At 35.0% G+C, this 11587-nt stretch overlaps 1 protein-coding gene and 1 long non-coding RNA gene across 2 annotated transcripts in view; one reads left to right on the forward strand and one right to left on the reverse strand.

Annotated features, from left to right (window-relative positions):
* Nucleotides 1-3324: 3324 nt before the first annotated feature.
* LOC142241405 (uncharacterized) lies at nt 3325-4138 on the reverse strand. The gene is made up of 2 exons (XR_012723630.1): nt 4028-4138; nt 3325-3962 (listed from the first exon to the last, which is right to left on the reverse strand). It is a non-coding gene; the product is annotated as an uncharacterized LOC142241405 (long non-coding RNA).
* The window catches only part of FBXO11 (F-box protein 11), a 21985-nt gene continuing 14297 nt past the window's right edge, over nt 3900-11587 (forward strand). Inside the window, exons 1-2 of the mRNA XM_075313107.1 lie at nt 3900-4372; nt 4437-4730. Of these exons, the coding sequence (XP_075169222.1) occupies nt 4285-4372; nt 4437-4730 (382 nt within the window). The 5' untranslated portion in view covers nt 3900-4284. The remainder of the gene's footprint in view (nt 4373-4436; nt 4731-11587) is intronic.

The raw sequence follows: 11587 nt of genomic DNA on the forward strand, positions 1-11587 counted from the left end.
GCCATCAGATTTTGTACAGCCACCTTGTCCACCTTCTTCGCCGCAGAAAGTCAGTTTGCCTTGAACTGCTGGTCGTCCTTAGCAGTTTTTTTGGTCTTCTTTAGGTTCCGCTTGACAATAGCCCAGTATTTCTCAATTGGGCGGAGGTCTGGCGTGTTGGGAGGGTTCTTGTCCTTGGGAACCACCTGCACGTTGTTGGCGGCGTACCACTCCATGACCGTTTTACCGTAATGGCAAGATGCCAAATCCGGCCAAAACAGTACGGAACAACCGTGTTTCTTCAGGAAAGGCAGCAGACGTTTATTCAAAGACTCTTTAACGTAAATTTCTTGGTTGACAGTCCCGGAAGCTATGAAAATGCTGCTTTTCAAGCCACAAGTACAGATGGCTTGCCAAACCAGATATTTCTTTGCGAACTTTGACAGTTTTATGTGCTTGAAAATATCTGCTACCTTTCCCCTTCCTTTTGCCGTATAAAACTCCTGTCCCGGAAGCTGCTTGTAGTCGGCTTTGACGTAGGTTTCGTCGTCCATTACCACGCAGTCAAACTTCGTCAGCATCGTCGTGTACAGCCTCCGGGATCGCGCTTTGGCCGTCGTATTTTGTTTATCATCGCGATTTGGAGTCACTACCTTCTTGTAAGTCGATAGTCCGGCTCGTTTTTTGGCTCGATGCACGGTTGTAGACGATACACCCAGCTTATTTGCGGTATCTCGGAGATAGAGGTTAGAGTTTCGCTTGAAACTACCGGCAACTCTCTTTGTCGTCTCAGCGGCTTCCGGTTTTCGATTTCCCCCCGATCCAGACTTCCTGGCTGTCGACAAACATTCTCCAAACACTTTAATTACATTTGTAACGGTTGATTTGGCAACTTTTAGCGATTTTGCCATCTTTGCGTGCGAGTAGATCGAATTTTCGCGATGCGCGAGCAAAATTTTGATACGCTGCTCTTCTTGCTTGGACGGCATTTTGACAACTGAAGAGTGAATTCCAAAATCAAAATAGGAGCAACATTCTACACACACACACACCTTCAAAATGAGGGGTGTTCAGGTTTTTTAAATGCAAAATTCCCTGCCAACATTTTTTGAATTTGGGGGCGCTTCTGAGAATCCCCACTACGTCGAAAACAGTCGTATACGATATCCAAAACTCCTCGGAAAAGCGCCGTCACTATTGAGAAGTTGTACCACGCCAAGTTACTACAAAAAAGTATCGCATGAGTGCAATTATTAGGAGCCCTTCTGGATACATTTAGAAGGACGCCAATAAGAGCCCCTTCAAACAATCAGACCAGGTGCATTTTAAGATAGTTGTAAAAGAATCATTGTGGTCAAGTAAAAAACGATTGTTTAGATGTTTATTAATTTTATGAAACATTTATAAATTCTCATAAATATAACATTTATACGACTATCACATCACATTTAACACATTTTTATGCATTAATAAGAGATTGATGTTGAGTTACAAGTTGTAAGTTAAATGTTGTAGCGTCTATCAGCCAGTACTTTTATTCCCAATGGAGGCAGCGTGCCTGGAAAAATATTTGAAAAACTATCACTTTATTCCATTTGGAAAGTCAAAAATTGTTCACCATATACCTTTCACAATTTTAAGCGTAATATCTATGTTTTCAGAACTTTATTTTCGTTTTTATTTAAATAAAATATAACAAGCTGGTTGCGCTTGGCGTTTCACAAAAAATAAAATGGCTCTTCTAACAGTAGTGATGGCAAAATACTTTCATGTACATTTTGTACTTTTTGATATGCTTCCCCCATCACAGTTCGCGATGGTTGTGGTGACATTTACGAGTCTGTGGTAGCGATGAGGATGAAATGGAACTTTGAAATGCTGGCAGGGATTGAAAGAAATACGTCAAGTTTATATTCACCAAATTTTGACCGTATCACCCTTTACGTACCGAATACACTAACGGCCAATTTAAAATCAGTTCTAATTAAAATCAGTTCTCAATAGTGACGGCGCCTTTCCGACGAGTTTTGGATGTCGTATACTATTTTTTTCGACATGGTGGGGATTCTCAGAAGTGCCGTCATATTCAAAAAATATTGGCAGGGATATTGTTGAGAGAATCATTTTTGAAATACAAGGAGCAAATTGCGTCTTATAAATATTTCGAATAAAACCAAAAAATATGTGCTGAAAACATAATTATTACGCTTAAAGGCCGGCACTATGTTCATTCTTGGGAAAAATATGTATAGAAACCATTATTTCGCATATAGAAAGCGGGGTTTATTTAGGTAACAGGGTGCGATATTTAACAGGGAACGATATTGAATTAAGTTGGTGGTTGCTGCTTGCTATTACAAAATTAACATTTTATTTTTCCTTGGGCAATTGATCTGCTATTCCTTTGATCCTTTGTATATATTCGAAACAAAAATATGATCCGTGTTTGCGTTATAAACCCACACAAATATTAAAATTTATTATTTTTAATTCACATTGCAAATGGCGCCATGCTATAAACGGCAGTTTTTCAACTCAAAAAAGAAAAACAAAGTACCACAAATGGAAAAATTTCGCTAGTTTTTCGCATTTTGTGGTTTTGTATGGAGTTTCAACGCGACAACCGAACAGAGTACCGGCCTTAACGGATTAAAAATTTATTTTTTAGTTTAGTAAAACAAAACAGATGTAAAGTTTAAACGAGATCTTGTTGTGCTCTTCTTCGAAGCCGGATTTGCCATCGGATCTGCCGCAAGAACAATGGAATTTTTGTTTCATGCTTTCTCGATGTGAGAAGTTCTCACTAAAAATACAGAACACGAATACAGATTTTATTAAAAAAAAGTAATCGTGAAAATTGGCGATTTTAGCGGCTAAACTCGAACTTAATACCCACCTATAGGGGGGCGAGTTTTATTTCGGATTCGGGAAACTCTCAATTATTTCCTTTAAAATGAATGATGAATTTTGGCGTTGCCAATATTACATGAAACCATTTGAGCAATCATTGAATGTGATGGACACGTTAATAAAATCTAACAACTACTCGAACACAAAAATCGATGACAAATACAATGAAATCGAATACATATTTATCGAATATCTAATAAAGGAACCATTACTTGGTACTCGTCAGGGAAATACTCTATAAGTAGTATGCAAAGAAAAAGTAAATAATTATAATTGGTGGATAAAATTGAGTTGTTGTTAAAAGAAATATTGTAAACATTGCCGCGTATGTTTCGTTACATTGCTGGAGATGAAATCAATAGTATTTGGTGCTTTTTATAGCTCTCATCAATAATAAGTCGAACAAAGTAAAACGAATAAAAAGTGGATGTGTGGTACGGTCATGATTTCTAGTGTATATTCATATATATATATGTATTGTTATCTACACATTAATGTGTGCTTAAAATGTTGTGAAAAACGTATGTGTGTGTATAGATGTCTTTTGTTTAGAAAATAATTAAATATAGTGCTATAACAATGACATATGCGGATGAAAAAAAAATTAAACAAAGGCCTCTTTTTTTTTAATATCTCTACGATTACTCCTTCCGGAGTTATCGAATTACACAAAAAAATTGTCACAATCAATGATATGGTAACACTTTTAAGACGACTAGTAAGAACTAGGATAATGGAAAGGGCGGAATGCTGGGTTGCCATTACACGTTATTGGTTAATAATACATACTGTGATTTGATATTGGTGATTTTGTGAAAGATTATTACAGACAATATAAATATTTAATATCAGTGATCTCTCCAGATCTGTCTATATATGTTACGAATACATTTTTTAAAGATTAATTTTATAAAATTTTGTAAATGTTGGTAACTCTGTAAAACGAAAATGGCGTTCCGTCGTTCCTTTTGTTATCCGTGCAGCTGGGAAGTGTAGTAAACGTAATGTACTTGTATGTGTGTTGTTAAAAATGCATTAAAAAGTGATGTTCTCCCTTGAATGATAAATGGAGTCTGAAATAAATGAAGAATTTATTGCAATCAATAATTAATAGCTGTTTAAATTTATTGTAGTTTACCTCCGTTGGCCTTAATATATATGAAAATATACTATGATGAATTGAAATGCGACAAAATGAATGAATAAAAATCCCAGACTTCAATAAAAGCAGTGCGTGTAGTGGTTCTACTGCTGCTGCTGCTGTTCGCTGTTCTGTTTGTTGTATGAAGGGTTGAATATAGCGGATTTGTTGTGTATATGGTGAAGAAAGATATTTTAATAAGGAACACCTCGGATTTAGAATAAGGTTGTAAATCGTCAACACAAGTTGGGAAAATGCCTAGTGCATCATTTACTTCGTCGCGCTCTTATGTGCGGCGCTCCAAACGAAAGGGTGCCAATCGCATTGCTCTACCAAATCGTGGTAAGTTTTATTATTGTCTCGCCCGTGGTATATATTAATGTGTATTTTTGTTTTTCGATCGTAGGTAATATTATGGATCCAATGCTGCAAAATTCATCACCTCAGATTATACAAAACCATTCGAACATTAACAATTCTGGATCATCTGCTAGTGATATGTATGATAATTCAGGTCCCTCTTGCTCAAAATCTTCCCAAGGAGTAAACTCATCAACAAATATGGGATTAAATCATTTGGGTGTTGGTGCAACATCAAGTGCAAATAGCTCGAATCAAGTGTCATTGTTTAATTCACTTACCGAGTATGTGGGAATGCATATAAATGACTCGGAACCTGGCACATCGAGTAATGGTGGTGGTAAGTTATTTTATATAATATTTTGAAAAATATTTATCACCTAGTACCAATAGGATTTTGAAATTATTTTCATTTATATCTTGACAAAAAATATTTTGCTAGTTTTCAAAAAATTTAAATTATTTCGATTTGATTGAATAATTACACAGGAAACGATATGATTTGCAAAAAAGTTAAATAGTAAAAACCATATAATTCGTAAAATTATTTTCTCCTATTTTTTGTGATAAATTTGCCATAGGTCAAATTTCCATTAATTCTATTGAAATTTTACATTTCACTAAAATAGGAGTTACTGTTAGCATGCCCGCCTTGCATACACAAGGTCATGGGTTTGATTCCTGCTTCGACCGAACACCAAAAAGTTTTCCAGCGGCGGATTATCCCACCTCAATAATGCTGGTGACATTTCTGAGGGTTTCAAAGCTTCTCTAAGTGGTTTCACTGCAATGTGGAACGTCGTTCGGACTCGGCTATAAAAAGGAGGTCCCTTGTCATTGAGCTTAACATGGAATCGGGCAGCACTCAGTGATAAGAGAGAAGTTCACCAATGTGGTACCACAATGGACTGAATAGTCTAAGTGAGCCTGATACCTAACCTAACCTACTGTGCACACAAAAATATATTTTTTGTGTTCAATCACGGAATTATTTGATCCAACTAATTTTTAATTGAAATGTTGTCTTCAATCACAGAAATGATAGTATCAATTAAAAAATTAATTGAAAATTAAAATATTAATTGAAAGTCAATTAAAAAATTAGTTGATACCCATTAATTTTTGTGATTGATCTTTTTCAATTAAAGAATTTGTTGAATCAAATAAATTTTTAATTGAATATTTTTTAAAACTCAATTCTTTAGTTGGAAAATTTTTCGTGAATTTTTTTTCTGTGTGGATATCATTCACATACATAATGAACGAGAACGGTCCCAACGCCGATCTCTGAGGCAAACCAGAAACAAGTTAAAGCAATCTAGGTTCAGCCTCATTTAAAACGACAAACTGTTCTCTATTCCTTAAAAATGAATAAATCAACTTACATTACTTATTTAACTACCAAGTTTAGCAATCAATTTGATATAACCCACAGAGTGAAAAGCCCTCGATAGTTATAAGATCACTCAAAGGTCTACGTTAATACAGTGAAACCTCTAAAATTTGGACACACTGAAAACCGTAAACATTTCAAAAGTGGACAATTATTGTAAGACGTTTGCTTTATTAACACAATAAAATGAAACTAATAACTGCACATTTGCACAATTTGTGCAAAATTTAGGCGACCATGGGTGTCCAGCTCTGTGTACACATTATCAGTTAATGAAAAAAGCAAATGCATCGAATTTATGTACTCCGTCGTCGAAACGCATTTTGATATTCATGATTAAAGTTGAATGTAACTTGAATGAAGTATTTGCTTCTTCATAATAGGTTCAAAATTATTTAGAAACAACAGTTAGGATCAAAATAAGCCGCAGCATAATTTGATACCTCGATATAGGTACCACATGAGCTTTCTTGCAAGCAGAAGAAAAGGAATGCGGTTAACCAACCTCGACCTCGATTTAACTTTCACGTAAAAGGATTGATATATCCGATATCCATATCTGTTACGAGGAAGTCATCGGTACAGAAGAAGGATTCATTCCCACATTCGACCAAACACCAAAAAGTATTTTAGATGAAGATTATCCCCACTCAGTAATGCTGGTGACATTTCTGAGTGTTATGTAGATTCCCTAAGTGGTTCACTGTAATGCGAAATGCCATTCGGATTCGGCTATTGGAACATAGAATCTGACAGCATTCATTGTTAAAAGAGAAGATGACCACTGGCTGAATAGTACGAGGTCGGTTCGGAAACTTCTTAGCCTATCAATGAAAGAGAGTAGTTAGTTTTTCAAAAATATTTTTATTTTTCAATATAATCTCCTGAAACTTCAATACACTTAGTCCAACGCTTTTCTAGCAATTCAATCCCCTGATTAAAATAGTTTTCCTCAAGGTCTTCAAAATAATGGTTTACAACTGTAATTGCATCTTCATTTGAGGTAAAACGCTTGCCAGCAAAGATTTTTTTTAGATTTGGGAACAAGTAAAACTCACTGGGAGCTAAATCAAGAGAATAAGGTGGGTGGTCAAGCAACTCGTACTTTAATTTGTTGACTTTAGCCATTCTTAAAACACTCTAGTGCGCTGGTGCGTTGTCTTGATGAAAAATCATTTTTTTGGTGTTGTAAGCCAGGACGTTTTTCTCGAATTTGTACATTTAATTGATCCAAAAGGTTGCAATAGTACTCTGAATTTATTGTTTTACCCTTTTGCAGATAGCCAATCAATAAGTCCCAAAAAAGCCGTTGCCATAACCTTACCAGCCGATTGAATTATTTTTGCCTTCTTTTTGGCATTTCCTCCAGCTTCAGTCCATTGTTTGGATTGTTCTTTTGTGTCTGGAGTATAGTGGTGGATCCATGTCTCATCATCAACAGTTATGAAACGACGCTTAAAATCCATTTTATTTCGCTTAAAACGATCCAAACAAGCTTGAGAAATGTTCATTCTTATGCGTTTTTGATCGACTGTTAACAAATGCGGCACCCATCTTGCAGAAAGCTTTTTCATCTGTAGATCTTCATGCAAAATTAAATGGACTCGATCATTTGAGATGACCATCCAATTTCACGCACTTTTATTCGTCGATCATTTAACACCATATCAAGCACTTTGGCTACAATTTCCGTTGTTGTTGCTGTTTTTGGACGTCCACTAAGTGGTTCATCTTCAATGCTTGTACGACCGCGTTTAAATTCAGCAACCCAATTTTTTACTGTTGCATATGAAGGAGCACTTTCGCCTTACACATTCACCATATAATTATGAATTTCTTGTCCCGATAAGCCTTTTTTATGTAAATATTTAATGACAACACCGATTTCTAATTTTTCCATTGTAAGAAATTGCGGATGCGTCTTTTTTTGGACACCTGTTTCTATATGAAGGAGTTGCCAGATCGAAACAAAATTTAACATGTGTTCATAACAGGGATGGAAGTTTCCAAAACACTTAACTTTTGTGCTAGATTAAGAAGTTTCCGCACTGCCCTCGTATAAGTGTCGGAGTCTGAATACTTTGCTGGATTCGGGGTCCTCGACTCCGGCAGAACTAAATTTTAAAAATACTTCATCTTTTTGTAAACCAACAAATATTTACGCAAACTTGATTCCATTGAGTTTTCTTCAATCGATCAATGATGTAATTTTTTATTTATTTACGACAATGCAATAAGCCAGAAAGGCCAATAATAGCGCATTGCCTCTATAACTAATTAATTATATAAAATCTGCATGGTTAGACTAGATTATAGACTGATTCGATCCGTTTTAATGCCCACCACCATAAAATTCTATTTGCAACATATCGAAATATCGTTTTGCTTTTTTTTTTTTTGTAATTATTCAATATATTTTTAAAACGTCTTATAGCTATGTCCGTCTGTCTGTAAATTACAAGCTCATACAGCTGCGCTCAAAATAATAGTAGTAGCAAATAAATTAAAGCACCATCGTGATTTACAGTTTTTGTCGTAAAATTGGTACTGTACTCAGTGTTTTTAGGTTGCCGAACATATAGACGGGATCCTCTTCAATCATAAAGCACCATTTTTGACTCATCCATCCAATGTTCCTCCATTTCTGTACTGGGAAATGTTCCTCCATTTCTGTACTGGGGAATGTTCCTTCATTTCTGTACTGACCAATGGAAATCCTCTTGGGCATACTTTATTCTTTTCGATACATGTTTTTTTGAAAGGAGAGTGACTTTTCTTGGACTATGGACAGCTAAATTATTTTCGTCTTTTAATTGTTTGTAAGCTAGCTTATAACCCTTTTATTTGTTTTGGAGCTTGCAAAGGGATTCTTCTTATGTCGATTTTTTTACAACAACAATAGCATCAGAAGTTAAATCAACGGTATTTTTTTATTATGCACTCTCCAAACAATGATATAGTAAAAAACAAAGATAAAATAAACCTTTAGTGGAAGGAATAGAAGAAGCAGAAAAATAAATTCAGCATAGCACTACTATTATTTTGAGCACAACTGTATATAAACCAATCTTTCGATTGGGTTTCTTGAGTGCTTGGATTACGATAGGCTAGTCCGATTTGACCAAAAGGTCTAACAATTCCTACTAGTCTGCAATTTTCATACGATTTGCCAAAATTCGGGATCCCTAAATAAATATGCAAAATATAGTTGTTTCAGATTTTTATATAGCCTTACAAGCCCCTTATTTAAAATCGTAGATTTGTTTTGAAACCAGAAAATCAAATTTGTATTGTTTTTTTTTGCTAATATTGGCTAATATTATATACCAGGATTTTACTTATCGGGCCATTTTTGGTACCCTCCACCTCTACAATGGGGGGAAAAGTAATGTAACCCCAAGGCAACCTATTTGTTTGCGAATCGAAATCGCCCTTTATTTATATTAGAGGTGGGCGCGTGGCTGAAATTTCACTCACACTCACGCAAATTCACGAAGCAAAATGTTTATTCACGCACGATATGTGTGGTAGCCAATCCCACTCACGCACATTCACGAAATGAAAACCAGTACTCACGCACGAACTACTTCTAAAGACTCACACTCACGCACGATTCACGACAATTCACGTGATTCACGACAAATTCACGAGACTCACGACTTTTTCCAAACGGAAATCAGCAAAGGTAACATACCCTGCACCACTTTGTAGACCCGTGTAAAAATTGGGGTATCTGATTTGATATGGTTAGATCTGAGCCAAGATAGGGTCAGATCTGAGCAGATCCGAAAAATGGTTATATCTGGTCAGATCTAAATACTATGAAATTGGATCTGATCAGATCTCAAAAATGAGACACATCTAATCAGATCTAATTTGATATAATTGTATATTATTTGATACAATTGTATCTTTCGAGATCTTTCAACACATAAAAGCCCATAATTTGTATATAAAATGAGATCAATTGTTTTATTTAATAATACAGACAAAAAGTATGTGCATAATAAATATGTTTGATTTAAATTGATCCATCAAAGCTATTTAAGAGTATTGACAGTTGAGTTAGAGTGTTGTCCAAGGGTTTTTTCGTTTGTTTCTTCTGCTTTGGACTTAGACACGCGACTAAAGTATTACAGCGTTAAGGCAATCTGCAATGAAATTAAGTAAAAAAACAATTATTAAACAAATATAGGAATAAACAAATATGGGAATATATTGAACTATGTAAGCAAGTATTAGTATTGTTTTGGATCATTCTTCTTTAAGTTGCAATAAAAATTGCCATATAATTTTATGTTGCTTTTAATACTCACATTTAAAGTGTATTCGGGATTAGGTTAGATATAGCGATAGGCTGTTATTTTAGGCTCATACATACTATTCAGACCATCATGACATCACAGTGATCAACATCTCACTTATCACTGACTGCTGCTCGATTCAATAATTAGCTCAATAACATGGGACCTCCTTGCTATAATCGAGTCCTATCGGCATTTCACGTTGCGCTGAAACAACTTAGAGAATCTTTGAAGCAGAAATGTCACCAACATTACTGCGAGGAGATAATCCACCGCCGAAATAATTTTTGGTGTTGGTCGGAACTGGGATTGAACCCGTGACTTATTGAATGCAAGGCGGGCATGTTAACCAGTATACCATTGAGGTTTCCTTTTTTTCCAAATCTAGAAAATAGTAAAACAATATGAAAATGACTACTAAGGAAATAACAAATACAATCTACTTACCTACATAATCTCCGCAATAAAGGAAACGATATACACTTTATCAAAGGAACACATTTAAAACAATTATGTTAAATTTCTTAATTTTCTCAGCTAGTCTGGCGTTAAATTTGTTTAGAAGTGATGCCCCTGACGGCGTTGACATTTGACATAATGACATTGAGGTTTAGACGTGTATTTCAAAAATCTTTTTAACTTGTTCATGATTTTTTTATTATATTTTGGACCGTATTTAACCCCATATATAGTCAGATATGATGTTATATCTACCATATCTTATTAGATATAGTGCTATATATGGTCCTATCCAAACATATATTATTAGATATGCCAGATATAATTAGATATTATACTATATATGATGAGATCTGCAATTATATCTAACCAGATCTAGCACCATATATAGCATATCTGTGCATATCTAATTATGTCTGAACCAATATCTGAACAGATCCAATTAGATCCAATTTGATATTATTAGATAGGATTGGATCCTCCAATTTTTACACGGGGATCTAAATTTCCGATACCATATCACATCCGTCAAATGTGTTGGGGGTTATATATAAAGGTTTGTCCCAAATACATACATTTAAATATCGCTCCATCTGGACAGAATTTGATAGAATTCTACAAAATCTATAGACTCAAAATTTAAGTCGGCTAATGTACTAGGGTGGAACACAATGTTAGTAAAAAAACTTCGCAAAAATTTATTTATGATTTATCGCTCGATATACAACTTTTCGACTAAGCAGTAGCGATTTTACAAGGAAAATGTTGGTATTTTAACCATTTTTGTCGAAATCAGAAAAACATACATATATATGAGAGATATATCTAAATCTGAACCGATTTCAACCAAATTTGGCACGCATAGCTACAATGCTAATTCTACTCCCTTTGCAAAATTTCAATTAAATCGGAGTAAAAGGTTGGCCACTGTGGTTATATGAGTGTAAATCGGGCGAACGATATATATGGGAGCTATATCTAAATCTGAACCGATTTCAATAAAATTTGGCACACTTGACTACACTACTAATTGTACTCCTA

The sequence above is a fragment of the Haematobia irritans genome, chromosome 1 (genome assembly GCF_050003625.1).
Source record: "Haematobia irritans isolate KBUSLIRL chromosome 1, ASM5000362v1, whole genome shotgun sequence".
Classification (NCBI taxonomy): domain Eukaryota; kingdom Metazoa; phylum Arthropoda; class Insecta; order Diptera; family Muscidae; genus Haematobia; species Haematobia irritans.